The following is a 16,391-nucleotide window of genomic DNA, read 5'->3' on the forward strand; positions in this document are numbered from 1 at the left end:
TCAGAACAACAGTATGAGATGCAAATCTAGTCTTAGCTACCTATAAGCAAGTTGACAATATGACATCAAATATGAAATGAAGTTATAAATGAGAAATTTGATATTGAACATAAATATAAAACTTATTCAAAATAAATAAATAAATGAAACTAGATAATTACAATTTTAAATCTACCTTCAACAACTCCAACTTGGAGAATGATCTGAATATAGATTGTGACATGTGGTGGTTTGTCACAAACATTTGTATCTGCTTTCCATCTTGGTATATTTACTTCACCCAATCTATTTAGGTGCCAATTTCTTGCATGACCAAGTTGAGAGAGTGTGCAGTGCATGGTGTCTAAAAAATGTGGTCATATCCAGACTCAACCAAAGCACCTGCACTCTTACAATTCGTGGCATTATCTGTGACACCTGGTGCACATCCTCACTGCCCACCATCTCTATTGCCTCAATGAGAATTATAGAAGTGAATTGTGAATCCTTAACTTGTCCTTCACAATCAATAGCCCTCAAAAACATTGGCCCTTTGGGGGACATTGCAATCACATTTATCAATGTTCGGTTTCTTTCCATCCATCAGATACAATAGTTATGCCGGAAGTTTTGCAAGATGTCCTAATTGGTTGAAGAGCTTTCTCTATAAAAATCTTTTCTTTTTGCAAAAGATTAGTACGCACCTTTTCATACTCAGGGCTAATGTAATCAGTTGGTGCTCTAAGGATGGTTGCAACCATTTCCCTCCAATATGGAAATCTTACCAAATTGAAAGGAAGACCATTGGCATAAAGGCAATGTGCAATTGCTTCAGCAACAATCTCTCTTGCCTTCATTTTGAATGCTTGATCCAATGGACCTCTTTTGCAGGTAATAACTTCTACTTCATCATCCTCCTCTCCCACTTCCAAGAATGGATGTTTGGAGGATGTAACATGATCAGTGGGCACATTCACTTTGCTCTTTGTAGATGAAGGTTTGTACAAACTTGTTTTTGATTTGCTCACTAAACGATCAGCAGCCTCTTGTTCTTTTATGAATCTGGCTAATTGTGCATCGCTCAACCTTTTTCCATCTTTCCTTCCCTTGCACAATGCTATTCCTTTACCAGTAGGGCCCATAAAATGAGCTTTGACCTAAGAATATGAGCTATTGAATGGTTTACTATGACATATATTGCATCTCCTAATGTATGACCCACCTTCGGAAACCTGTGATGATCTTGTTGTGTGTCTCCATAATGGAGATGCCACATCAATATTGAAGTTATCACTTCGTTCTTGCCCTGCTATTGAACTTTGACTATCAGTAGTGGCCATTCTTACACAATAGAAACTATAAATATAATAAAAAAATAGAAAAAAATAACTTAGAGAAATGTTTAAAAAAATTTACTCCATTTCTTTACAAAAAAAAAAAATCTTGAAAAATTTCTTCTAAAACTTGAAAAATTCATGAAGAACTAAAACAAATCACTAAAAAAACTCATGAAATGGATTGAATGCTCACCTTAGATGCTTGTTCGTCCTTTGTGGAAGCTCAATAGACACCCTAGGAATGGTCCTCTTCAAAACTAATGACCTTGCTTTCAGAATTCCACAATGGAGACCAAATGAGAAGAGAGCCCAGCTGAAAACAAAATGGGAAGAATGGGCAATGGCCTCTTTTAGGGCTGTTTTAGGGTTGTGAGGCAAATAGAAGGAAAAAAAAATCATTTAGAATACATGTTTTTTAAGTCACTTAAGTGACTGGACGCTGGAAACGTTCGGATGCTTACAGGATGTGCCCGGATGCTCTTCGGAGCACCCTGCGCGCAGCTGCAAGTGACAAAGCAGCTTCCTGGCAGCATCTGCCACGCCTCCTCCCACATTCACGCACCAGTCCGCGTCCGCATACGCAACCCCCTCCTGGGCCCACGCATCGGTAACTTAGAGGAAAACATGTCTTCTAGACCAAAATAAACTCTTCAAAGCATAGACCAAAACTATACTCGCAGTGGTCCTTTCAAAGCTTACAATCCTTTACAAATCAGCTTTCTATACATCACTGATTTCCTTTCAAAGGAAACAGAACTGGTTTCATGTAAATTAGAGAAGAGAATTGTATGATAGAGTGCTATTTGAAGATGGATTTTGAGAAATGGCTTGGGATTCTATTGAAGCAAACCTTCTCATACCACTCCTTTATTTTTTTAAGCATGCCTCTTCTTTAGTCCCTTCTCCATTCTTTTCTTTTTAGCAGAATGTTACCAATTTCAAAGTATTAACTGCAGTGATATTTGCAAGGTAAAGTCTACTAAAAAGTGCAATAAAAGCTTATAAAACGACTGTTGGAGAGAAGAGCAGTTGCAGTATACTGTTCATTTGTTTCATAGAAGCAATCTTACAGTTAGATCATCTTCTGGTGCACTGGTAATTGACAGAGCTTCATAGCTAGTTGGATCTCGGTTTATCAATATTACTTCCTCCAAATGAACACATAAAAATAATAATAGTTTATACTGTAAATGGGTGTGCTTTGATCTAATTATAGATCAACTTTGTGGTATACGGGCTATGCACCATGGGATTTGAACTCCATGATAAGTGCAATTAGTTGGTAACAATGTTTAGTGTTTGTAACCTCTTTGTTTGTTGTAAAGCTAACTTTTTGATCTTTTGCTTGTCATTAGACAATCTACTTTGATTTTCACTGCCTTACTAATATTCGTAGTATTAATATTGTTCCTTTCTATTTTAGGTACCGAGGAGTTTTGTTTATTTGGAAAACTCTGTAAAGTATACATGCTCGTACATGTTTATGCAGACAATTCTGATGATGATTCTGGTGGTAGATTAAACATATTTGACAAGAAGAAGGTGACACATTCAACTGACTCGGAAATGTTTTAGTCACGAAAAGAACTAGCAAAATAGAAAGCAGAGGTAACCAAGTAGTGGAGAGGTCTAACCAATGTCTTGTGCAAATCTAGCAACTGAAGAGCTTAATAACAACAATTCTGAAGGTATGGATGCTTCAAAAATCATCTCTCCGCTGAACTCATATGATGCTGTTGTTTTAGGAGGCACCTTTGATAGGTTGCATGATGGGCATCGTCGTCTTCTCAAGGCTGCAGCAGATTTGACAAGGGGCAGAGTGGTTGTTGGTGTGTGCACTGGACCAATGCTAGAAAACAAACAACTTGCTCACTTGATTGAACCTGTGGAAAAGAGAATTGGAGCTGTTGAAAGATACATTAAGTCTGTCAAACCAGAATTACTAGTGCAAGTGGAACCTATAACTGATCCCTATGGTCCATCCATTGTGGACAGTGATCTAGATGCCATCATTGTCAGCAAGGAAACTTTTTCTGGTGGACTGTCTGTCAATAAAAGAAGGGCTGAAAGGGGTTTATCTCAATTGAAGTTGGAAGTGGTTGACCTGGTCATTGAAGGGGAAAATGGTGAAAAACTCAGCTCCACAGCACTGCGTCAACTTGATACTTCTAAACAGACTGGGAAAGAATGTTCTGTTGCTTCTGAGTAATGATTTATAATGCTATTGACTAGATTAATTAATTTACTGATTCAGTTTATGTTCATTTTGAAGTTGATTGTGTCTTCAGCTATCAGAAAATATAGCATACCTGCAATGGGGAAAAACAGTGAAGCAACTTGAATTTTTTGTCAAGATTTTTTTGTCCATGACTCCATAGAATAGCTTTTACAGAAATTATGGCTGAAATTTGAAGCTTAATTTGTTTAAATCAAAACCATTAATCAAGAAAGAAATAGTCTCTGACATTTATCCTTGTGGCACTCATGTATACGGAAATAGAGCAAAACTCTCCAAAATTTCAAGGAGATAATTGGTGGAGAGATCTGCTCTGAGCATTCATCTGTTTGGCCTGAAGCCATGCAAACAATAGCTATGTTCCTGAAGTTATCTATACACCCATATTATAAAATCATAATTCATAATTCAAATTTTTTTCCTCATCAGAAAACCATCTAGAAAAGTTAGTTCTGTAAGTATTTTCACTACCTCAAAATCGTAAGAAAAAATAATAGATAAAATAAATTTATTAGAGGTTTCTTTATCCAAACAAATGTGAATATCTCACCAAAATCTACCCCTTCAACCTGAGGATAACGTTTTACTACTAATTAGGCCTTGCAGGACTCCAACTTACCCCGATTTAAAATTTCTTTATAAATAACCATTTACATCCAATGGATTTCCTTAGTGAAACTAACATAGATACTATATGTCACATTTTCATAAATCATTTATTTAATTTCATGGCCTCTATCTAGAATTCATGCTCATTTACAGGCAAATCCTGATTCAGAGATCTAAGTTTTGTTGTCATTACGTGATAGAGTAAATGAAAACTATAAGTAGAAGCTCAAACACTTTTCAATTGGTTTTTGTTTCCTTGTGGACCTTTTGGAAGGTGTAACAAGATGCTCTTGTTGTTCATTGGTACTTGAATTTCATCCACCTTCATCATTTTGTAGATTCTATTATTGAGCATCCTCTTGTTGATCATTCTTAATAGCAAAATTAGGCCTTTTACTAGGATTCAAATGAGGTTATTAATAATTTTAATTTCCTTACACATTTAATACTACATATTACAAAGCATATAGCTCATTATTTTCACACCATGACCTACAGATCTAAAATTAAGCTAATAATGCTCATCTTTAGGAACATTAATATATGCCTTGTTATCAAAACTTCTAAAATGTCTAAATTGTGGTATTTCATTTATCCATACCTCATAAGGTATTGTCAACTAAGCAAGAGTTGGAAACTTGTGAGAAAGTAGCAGGCCACGTGAAGTGCTTTAACTCAATACTGTTTTAAGTTTAGTACTAGTTAATTTGTTTCTACTTATGTTCATCAAAGTCTTGTTCATATTTATTTACACTTACATTTTTCTATGGATTATATGGATTTTCTATTTGTCTAACAATCCTATTTTTTTGGTGGATATTGATCTCTCCTTACCTCTTCATATGAATGTGGTTTTGATGGTTGGGGATTAGCCTTAGTCCCAACAATTGGATTATGAGGGGATCCCCTTCCATTGTCGCCATTGTTTTGCAATAGGCCATTTAGCTTCAATTGTTCTCTTTGTCATAGGAAGGGCCCTACTTCTCAACATATAGATCACTTTTGATGATCATTTTAGTGTCGAGGATCTTGACACTTTGGAGGGTGTTTTTTCTTAGGGTTCTAATGGGCTTGATGTAAGGGTGACCTTGTCTTAATATGTAGACCTTGCGTTGGCTCCTTTTGCTCTGAGCTCTCCTACTTCTTTGACAATTTATGCTCCTATCATGTCTTTTTTAATGGATGTTGTTAGCCTTTCCCCTTGTCTTCCTGTTGATCCCCTTCATTTGTTGTTTACCTTATTGAGGACAACCTTTCTCTCTCCTCCCCTCTTCGAGAGGTTCTAGATGATTCCATTGCTTGGATTGTGGTTTGTAGATAGAGAAAATGTCTTGTGAGCTCCTCTCTTCCTCATGTTGGGAAAGAGTAGTATTTGTATAAGGTTGTGTCTACTATTCCCTATTTGTTCAAAGCTCCTATAAAAAGTTGTCTTTTCTTTCTTTTTTGTTTCCTTGGTGATCTCATAGCTTGTGAGATCTGTTGATCTCTAAGCCTATGTCGTCTATTAGTGTCCAAACACTTAGTCATTTACTAGACAAGATTACATGGTTATTACTGTGACCGGGTCATCTAGTAAAGGTCGGGTATACAAAGTTCATACTGAACAGGAGAGTGATTGCCGAGTATTTAGTTGAGACCAAGCACATGTACAAGTTGAGCGATATAGTTGGAACTGAGCACATTAACAAGATTAACAATTGCCGAGCAAACAGGTATATAGAAACCGAGTGACAATATGAATGAGTCAATATGATTGAGCGTCAGAGCATTCAAGTGCTGAGTAGTTTAGTTTTGTCGTGAGTTTGTAATGACACAAACACATGTAAACCATTTTGGCCGACTTCTATATGACATTTAATATTTGTAGGGCCAACTAAGGAGATGATCACGTGTCATTGTAGAAGGTAATGATCCTGAGGTATGCAATTCAACCAATCAAAAAATCAAATAGAAACGACAAAAGATGATGGATTGTAAACCATCAATCAAGACCTAGAACTTTAAGAGAAGATCTATTTAAGGAGGATTCTAACCCTAGAATCAATATGAAGGAAGGAGTGAATGTGTGTATCGGTGTGTGAAGAGAAATGACTAAGTTTGAAAGAAGATTAGACAGGGGGCAATTAGAGTAGCGGATAACTAAATAGAGATATTAGATTAAGAGTTCTGAATTAGAGACATTGCAAAGAGGAGGCCCAAGACCAACTTACAGAGAAAATTGAGGGTCAGGTACTGAATCAATTATAGTTAATTGAATCAGGGTAAATCTCTTAACAAAGTGGTCTTAACATATCTATGTAAATCTCCTAACAGAGTGCTTACTTTGTTGTAAGCATAAAATCCTTTAACAAGGTGAGGCCTAATAGTCTCTAAAACTTTTAACAGGGCATACCCCTCGTAGGGTAGATCATGTCTTATGATCAAACATTGTAACCCTAACATGTTAACTTTATTATTGCAACAATGAAGATTTGTGGGTTTCATCCCCACCTAGTTTCACCTTCACATTGAAGTGTTTCTGTGTTACCAAATCATTGTGTTATGTGCTGAAGCTTTCATGGATGATTATGTTTTAGCTTTACTATTTTATGTTTTTTAGTTAAAGATATAAGATGTTTTAGGAGTGAAATCAACATTTTGGTTTTATGAGTTAAAGTTTAAGATCATGATTCACCCTCACCTCCCCCTCCTAGTATCTTGTTTTCCATTAACCCTTCCAACAATTGGTATCAGAGATTAGTTCTCTTATAAGGAAGCCTGACAACTTGAGATGATTAGATCATGGAGATGGAAGTGTATAAGATGAGAAAAATCATTGAGAACTAGATGATTGAAACCTAGATCATATTATGACATTTAGAAGCAACAAAAGAAGGGTTAAGGAAATCCCTGAAAAGAAGTAAAGAGATAGCTATTCAACAAAATGACACACAATACAAAGAAGTCGACAAAAAAGGACTGCTCAACAATGGAAAGACTGGTAGTAACAATGAAGCATTGACATAACCATTGGAGAAGAATAGTGCCCTAACCAAAGAAGCAAAAGATCTCAAGATAGAATAGGAATTCCAATCGGTTACACTATGTGAAGAAATGGAACAAAAGAAGAAAGCAATGGAAGACAAGCTCATGGCTGAAGAAGACAAAAGACAGATGTCTATCAAACTTGAGGAAAGAACATTTGAAGTACATAAACTTACAAACCACCAGTTGGACATGATCAATCAATTAATAGTTACAAATCAGGAAGCAAACTAAAAGGACTTGGATATCACAGACCTAAGGTCATAGAATGAGCAATTGAGAAGTGAGTTAAGGCATGAAAAAGAACTCATGGAAAGAATGAACAAACCAAATGTAGTTGTCAAATATGTTGAAGAACTGTTGAGGTCACCTAGAACAAAAGACACCTCTAGACTTGGATACAACAAGCACTTTTCATCTACTGAAGAAGCAAAATCATCAAAGAGTGGAGAACAAAGGAATACCAAATCAAAAGGCAAACCTACATGTCATCATTGTTGGAAACTCGATCACACAACCAACATTTGTAGAAGCAGTCTCAACCAAAAATGTATTCCAAGGTCATTGTTACAACTGTCAAAAGTATGGACATAAAGCTCATGAGTGCAGATTTAAGAAAAAGTCCAACTGGATATTTGAGAAACAAACACATGCATCAAGGAAAGAAAACATGGATTGACATAGTGAGAGTTGGAAACAATAGAGCCAATGAAGTAGAGGTCACCCAATCCAATGGATTAGGTGATCACACATCTAACTAAAAAAAGAAGGTATGTAGGAATTATATATTCAATGATATATCTTACATCAGTTCCTAACATAGAAGTACTAAAGGTTCATATTTGCATAAGTAAAGATGCATTAAGAACATATTCATAGAAGGGAAAGAAAAAGAAAATCATTTATTACATAGAGTACCGAGCATTAGTGGTAGAGTCTATGTTGACCGAGCTTTGCAGTATAGACCAAATGATCAAGAAAGTTGATGTATTGACTGAGCTTTGCAGTATAGACTAAGTCATCAAGAAAGTTGATGTATTGACCAAATGAATTAGTGTTGGCCAAGTGAGGTAACCTTGATCGAGCAAGTATGGAGACTAAGGTCGTTGTCATGCACCAATCAAGTACAAAAACATTAATTACAAACCTAAATTGAAAAAATTGAAGGTATTTGTTGAATTTGGACATTCATTTTCATTCACCAGGCGATCAAAATAGCTCACGAGAGATTTTAAGGCGATCAAGGTGATTTCTGTGACCAGTGAAAGAGAATTATAACAAAATACCAACAAATTTGTCAAACAAAGTAAGTATTACTCTCAGTACCGAGTTGATTATTCAGTGGAGATATTGCAAAAGGATTTATTATTGCAAAACCCTAGTTCATAATGGCATTTGGAAGTGAAATGTTGAAGGACAACATTGCTCCAATTGTAAGAAATGACCAAAGTCCTTTGCCTTATTTCATAAATTTTGTAAATCTCGAAAACATTGTTTGATGATATTGGAGCTTTATCGTCAATTCCACCTAGGGTATTGACTATTCAAGATGTAAGATTCTATTACCTATGTAAAGTTGGAGAAATTGGAGACTTTGAGATTAGAGCAGCATATGAGAAGCTGTGTTGATGGAGTTTTAAAGGATGGACACAAGATCATTACCAAGAAAGGGCTTACTTGTGCCCTAGGTTTTCCAAAGGTTTTAAAATTTGAATGTATAAAGATTGTGCTTAGCCACATTCACAACATGAAAATATGGTTAGAAGGTGAGCCAATCAAGATAAACAAGGTCATCATTCAAAGGGCAACTAGGTATCCTACCTTGGAGCAACCTAAAAGTAATGAAGAACACAATTGAAAATTTTATCAAGGCAAAGTGGAATGGTCGAGGAATGTCAATTGATGGAATTGAGGACTCGTTAGTTAAGTTTGTTGTTTGTGTGACTGCACACAAGTTTTATCAATTCAACAGGTTGAATAGTGTACCATGTGTAGCAGTGGATTTGAGCTACAAGATTGTGAAGAAGGATCATACCTATGACCTTGCTGAGCTACAACTTCACTGACTTCTAAAGAATTTAGAGGCAATAAGGAAAGAAAAGAATACCTCTTGTAAGTTTGTATCTTTATTAGTTTGTACATTTTTCTATGTTCAAAATTCTTTTCCTACTATTGGAACCATTACATGGGATAGGAATTGACCAACAATGGAGCAGATAAATGGTTTAATTAGCAGATTGGGAGAAAAAATTGAAGCAATAATGGATAACTATTTTGAAAAGTTAAAAATAAAGATGACAAACAAATGAGAATTCCCAAGTCTGTATTAGATGAGTATTACGATGAAATATGTTTTATTGTAGATACAAATTTTGTTTATGCACAAACAATTTTGCCAAGGGTAGCATAACTAAGGCCAATGCCTTACAAAGTGAATATAGATGAGGTAACTGCAGCAGTGATTGCACTTTTGGCTGAAGAGATAGATGTTGGTGTTGAGCAATTTGGCATGTAGGAAACAATAATTGCCGAGCTGACTGCTGAATCCGATATGCCCAAGGAAGAGAAGAAATAGAAAAGGAAGAAATAGATAAAGAAGAAGGAGAAGGTTCAGGTCAACTTGAATAGGTTAAGGAAGGAAAACGAAAGGAACTTCTTGTTACAAAGCCTAAGGCAACAGAGTAGAAAAAGGTTTTTATTATTGACTATAAGGTAAAGGCTGACATGAAAAAGGATGTGCAAGGGATGGTGACACCTCAGAAGCTGAAAGGCAAGGTGATTATCACCAGTTTGAAGACATTTCAACCCCCTGTCGAGAAAGTCAAAGGAAGTCCATCGAAGAAGAGGAAATCGAATGAAATACTGAAGCAAATAACATCTAAGAAGCCAAGGAGAAAATTGATTGTAGCACAAGAGTAGGAGGAAGATGAAAAACAAACAAAGCCTAATGAACCTAGCAAACTTCAAGTAGTAAAGAGACTCCCTCCAATGGTTGTAGATTATGCATGTGAAAAGTTAAGATAATTAGAAATTTTTATAAGATTCAAAGATATTAATTATGATTATTTGAATAATGATGATCAAATTAAGCTTGAAGAAGCTATGATTGACATGATGATCAAGTTTAGACGTACACCCTTGGAATTGGGAGATGGATTCCCAATGGGTTTGTACAAACAAGTTGATGCAAATAGAAGTTGGGCACTGGCCACCGAGAAACAAATAAAAGAGACGACATTGGCACAAGCTATGGAAGATTTGGGAAAGTCTCATATGTCTATAGCCCTTAAGGATTTTGTAAAGAAGTTTATGCCGAGAGACATGGCATATCATATTTTGAAAAATAAAGCTCATGAAGTTGAGCAAGATAGTATTTGGGTATGGAAATAAGCATTTGGATTGCTTACTCCATTTGTGGAAGTGAGGGAAGGTAGAGATGCAATAAAGTTTGAAGATGCCTAGAAGAAAGAATAAGTTGCCAAACTAATCGAGGAGATTCAAGAACTAGTTAGTTAGTATGAGCAAAAAGAGATTGTCACAATTGAAGATGACACTGACACCCCTCCACCGAATTCGAATATTGTAACAGAAGAGGATATTCAAAGTTTAATGCCAGATCTAAGAAAGCCCTGCACTTATCCAATTTTGTTACAATTTTTAGATTATCCAAAGATTGTTAGTAAGAAGACTGATGATATTGATGTGACATCAGTTATAGAGGATACAAGTGTCGAGAAATTTGGTAAGACTTTAATTGTGGTTACACAACTTGTATGCCTATTTTGCAAGCATAGGAATATGTTGTCAAGGACACATGCATGAAGTTGACAATAGAAGAAGTAACACATAAAGAGAAAGAGGCCACTCAAGCTCTTATTCAATTGCCAAGTGCAAATGCTGTAGAACCCACGACTGAGACACCTATACAATAGGTGATTCCTACAAAAGTGCAATGACAAAGATCAAGATCGAATGACAAGGGGAAACAAATTCAACTATCACTATCAAGTGATACACAACTGCAACTATCACAACTAGAAACAATTTTTGCAAACCATTCATTCATTGTACCTGAAATTGTGTGATATTGATTTCTTTATAGTTGATACTAAATGCTCATTAGAAATGTTACATGCAAACATGAGAGCAAGTGTGAATACATTGGGCAAGAATGCAAGTTCAAGCTCACCCTCACATAATAAATTGACATTTGGTCAACAGAGAATAACCGAGCTCATAGCTAAAGATAGATCAATCCAGAATAAGTTGACACTGATTCAACTTCAGTTATTACCTTATTTGGAAATCATTCATAAGGAGGTATATATTGCCAAGAACATTTTGAAGAAAGATACACATTTTTTTTTGTATATTGCAAGATTTATTGATCTAGCTGCCGAGCTAGAAATTTAGTTTCAAAATTTGGACCAAGTTAAGGAGAGATGGAATAACGACTATGCCAATATTGTGGCAAGTCACCAATAATTCTTTGATAAGAACAAATTAGTCCCAAGAGCCCCAAGCCATTTGTGATAAAAACAAGGGGGAAACATTGTGTAATAAATAAATAATCAAATCAAAAGGGAAAGTGAAGCACCTAAACAAAACATAGCAGTATTAGAAGAAATCAAATGATCATATGAGCATCCGAGCTATGGTCTTAGAGGGAGTATTCATTTAGGAAGAAATGAATATTCATGACGAAGTGTTTTTGCCACTAATGTCAAAGGAGAGATTGTTTATCTCTAAGCCTATGTTGTCTATTAGTGTCCAAACACTTAGTCATTTACTAGGCAAGATTGCATGGTCATCACCGCGATCGAGTCATCTAGTGAAGGTTGAGTATTCAATTGAGACCAAGCACATGTACGAGTTGAGCAATATAGTTGGAACCAAGCATGAATGAGTCAACATGACTGAGCATTAGAGCATTCAAGTGACGAGTAGTTCAATTTTGTTTCAAGTGACAAGTAGTTCAATTTTGTCATATGAGTTTGTAATGGTACAAACACATATGTAAACCATTTTGGCCAAATTCTATATGACATTTAATATTTGTAGAGCCAGTTAAGGAGATGATCATGTGTCATTGTAGAAGGTAATGATCTCGAGGTATGCAATTCAACCAATCAAAAAATTAGATAGAAACAACGAAAGATGATGGATTGTAAACTGTCGATCAAGATCTATATTTTTCACAAGACATCTATATAAGGAGGATTCTAACCCTAGAATCAGTATGAATGCAGGAAGGAATGTGTGTATGCGCATGTGAAGAGAAAAGACTAAGTTTGAAAGAAGATCAGATAGAGGGAAACCAGAGCAGTGAAGGACTTAATAGAGATATTTGATTAGGAGATTAGATCAAAGACATTGCAAAGAGGAGACCCAAGACTATCTTATAGAGAAAACCAAGGGTCAGGTACTAAATTAGTTACAGTTAATTGAATTAGGGTAAATCTCTTAATAGAGTGGTCTTAATAGATCTATGGAAACCTACTAATAGAGTCCTTACTTTGTTGTAAGTGTAAAATCCTTTAACAAGGTGAGACCTAATAGTCTCTAAAAGACCTAATAGTCTCTAACAATGAAGACCCCTTACAGGGTAGATCATATCTTATGATTAAACATTGTAACCCTAATAGGTTAACTTTATTGTTGCAACAATGAAGATTTGTGGCTTTCATCCCCACCCTAGTTTTACCTTCGCATTGAAGTGTTTATGGGTTACCAAATCATTGTGTTATGTGTTAAAGTTTTCATGGATGATTATGTTTTAGCTTTACTATTTTAGGTTTTTCAATTAAAGATATGAGATGCTTTAGGAGTGAAATTAGCATTTTGGTTTTATGAGTTAAAGTTTAGCATCTCGATTCACCCCCCTCTTAGTATCTTGTTTCTCATTAACCCTTCCAACAATTAATATCAGAGCTCAGTTCTATTATTAGGAAGCCTAACAGCTTGAGAGGACCAAATCGTGGAGATGGAAGTGTTTAAGATGGGAAAAATCAATGAGAACTAGATGATTGAAATCCTGATCATATTGAAACAATTAGAAGTAACAAAAGAAGAGTTAAGGAAATCCTTGAAAAGAAGGAAAGAGATAGCTATTCAACGAAATGACACACAATACAAAGAACTCAACATAGAAGGACTGCACAACAGTGGAAAGACTAGTACTAACAATGAAGCATTGACAAAACTACTGGAGAAGACTAGTGCCCTAACCAAAGAAGCAAAAGATCTTAAGAGAGAATAGGAAATCCAATCAGTTACACTATGTGAAGAAATGGAACAAAAGAAGAAAGCAATGAAAGACAAGCTCATGGCTGAAGAAGACAAAGGATAGATTACTTATTAAACTTGTGGAAATAACTTTTGAAGTAGAAAAGCTTACAAACCATTAGTTGGAGATGATCAATCAACTGAGTCAATAGAGTTTCCTTGGTCACAAATTACTAGATATATGTTCAGTAAAATAATATACAGATTACTAACATAGTGCAACTAGTCTTCTTTAACATATGCAATACTAACATGCAATAAAGTTTGTCTTTGCTTTCTTCCTAATTTTTAAAGTAATTTCATAGCTTGCAAGATCCCTCATTTCCACACTATGGGCTGATATGTTAAAAGGTTTTGTTATCCAAATTTACTGAATTCAAACAATCCTTGAACACCTACAATAATTAGTTTCTAGAGAAGGACTTACCATTATTATCTATTTCAAAAACCTTTAGTTTCTTTCTTTTCAATTTCTCAACAAATGAATTAAACTCTATACTTGTAGAAAATAAAACAAACTCCTTTTGAAAATAAACCCATATATATATATATATCAAGACAATTTATTAATATGTGAAATGTAGTAGCAATATTTTACATTTGAAAGCATATCCACAAGGCCAAATATATCGTTTGGAATAACATCCAAATTTCATTTAGCTTCAGTACAACCAGGGTTAAATAAAAATACATGGTATTTTTTTATGCACATTGTATTGGTGGTTTTTCTACACTAATGCTTAAGGTTCTCATAAAGTTATAATTCATGTAGCTAAATTGTGCACATGGAGGACACCTATCTTTGACTTAGGTATTGGAAAATGCCAACAAATAGGTTAATTTTTGGCCTCTTTTTTACTTTGAGCCCTACTAAGCTCTGGAGGGGAATCCTATAGATCTTGGATAGTAAAATATTTGATACTCAAAGTAAATGCTTATAAACTATATAATGTCCAACTTTTATCTGGCTTCAAAATATTTCAAAAGTGAGAATTAAATAATAATTTATTGTTATCATTACCTAAATTATTAAATAAGGTAACAATGATAAGTAGAATGACTTTTGGAAATAACAATTAATCAAGTGAAGTCACTAGCCATACGATAAAGCAACTGAATTTTTTTTTATGAAAAGGGAGTGAAATTTATGGTCATGGAACTTATTAGAGTTTTAGGTGACTCTACAACACCCCTAGGATCAAATCAAAGACCAAGATTTCCACAAGAGATTGACAAGACAATTGCATTAAGATGCAGCAATGATACTAATGATAATGGACATCGATGAATTGATCTCAAATGTACATAATAGGCTTGCATATATAGGTAAGACAATATTCTTGAGACAATGTTAAGAAGAAGATAAACTATCACCTACATAAGGTGGAATCATGTCCACCAAAGGTGGACCATTTTCCATTATGCAATGAAGAGGATGATAATGTGATGTGTGTAGTAAAGGGGGATTGAGATAACACTATCACCACCTAGAGTGGAATTCTCCAACACCATGTGCATAATTAAGGTGTAAACTCTTGGTTGTCTCAATGAAAAACTACTATTTAATGCATTATCCTAAGTAAGTTTAAGTAAAATGTAACTAGCAAATATTTGATTACACCGACACACTCTCTTTGTGCTACTTAGGAGAATACACTTAAACTCACAATGCAAGATGGGTCTCAACTACTAGGCCATGCTGGGTACTCATAATGCTATACACAAAATGGAATATCTCACAAAGAAAAGAAGATAAAAAACCTCATGGAAAAAACCCTCCAAAAAGATAGACAAACACACAAAATCCATGGATGAGTGGAGTACTCAAGACCCCCCAAGAGCTACATACATCATGGATATACAAAGAAAGACCCCCCACCCCCCCCAGAAGGATAGTAGGAGATATGATATCCCCCACCCATAATGAAGAATCCCTTGCAAGAATGGTGTGTGCTTGAAGACAAAAGAATAGTCCAATGTCTAAAAACAACATTTCACCCCTAGAGAAGAAGATATACCAAATACAAATACAAGAATGCTTCCCATACTAGATAAGAGCTAGAAAGTGGAGTCCAAATGAAGTATGATGATGATGCCACAAACCAACCCATATCCAAATGAAAGGAGGAAGAAGGTTTCCAAGTATGCATATTTGAAGATTGAATATGTCTCTCCAAGCACAAATAGTCCATCACATCACCAAGATGAACCATGAAATGTGGAAAAATAGGTGAAGAAGAAGAATAAATAGTTTCAATCTCCAAAGGAGGTGAAGATTTATCAAATCTAATTGTGTTGAAACTATCATCAAAGGGAAGAGAAACCCCCTCAGATGTGTCTCCCAAATATGAAATGTGAGACTCCTCAAATAATGAATCAATATCTGACACATAGGAATCCAAATAAAAAAGATGAATAAATATATCTTGTAATAACTCTTTTAGAATCACCAACAAGAGACGAATGCGTGATCTCAATTGAAGAAGATGGAGCTCTAGGAGGAGTTACTGGATCATCCTAGCTCTCCATTTACACATTATACTCAATCTCATCTAATATATCATCATTATAGAGAATATTATATGCATCATCAAATTGAATGAGACAATTTGCAATAGGATCATTTAGGAACAAAGGAACATATGGATATCCAAAATGCTTCCAAATAATAGTCCAAATTATATGGAGGCAATAAATATCCTTGATTTTGGAGTAAAGTGCATTTTGTAAATATGAAAAGAGTGATGATTCCTTTTGTCCATGACTCATAATTATCCCTAGTCAAATCTATTACAAAAAATGTCTACCATATCCCTTGATTATATTAATGATATGCTTCTCACATTACCTATTGAGATCAGTAAATAATTATACCCCACAATTAGGCTATAGTAGAATTAGTTCACTATGCAAAAGACCAA

The 16,391-nt window shown here is 35.1% G+C and overlaps 1 protein-coding gene across 4 annotated transcripts in view; it reads left to right on the forward strand.

The window, feature by feature from the left end:
• LOC149532534 (phosphopantetheine adenylyltransferase-like) overlaps positions 1-3,587 on the forward strand; it is a 59,346-nt gene extending 55,759 nt beyond the window's left edge. For all 4 annotated transcript variants that reach the window (XM_089805126.1, XM_089805123.1, XM_089805124.1 and 1 more), the window contains one exon: positions 2,740-3,587. In XM_089805126.1, the coding sequence (XP_089661252.1) occupies positions 2,953-3,525 (573 nt within the window). In that variant the 5' untranslated portion in view covers positions 2,740-2,952 and the 3' untranslated portion in view covers positions 3,526-3,587. The remainder of the gene's footprint in view (positions 1-2,739) is intronic.
• Positions 3,588-16,391: the final 12,804 nt, after the last annotated feature.

Source organism: Cupressus sempervirens, chromosome 10, assembly GCF_028749045.1.
Source record: "Cupressus sempervirens isolate cs-2001-9-10 chromosome 10, ASM2874904v1, whole genome shotgun sequence".
Lineage (NCBI taxonomy): Eukaryota > Viridiplantae > Streptophyta > Pinopsida > Cupressales > Cupressaceae > Cupressus > Cupressus sempervirens.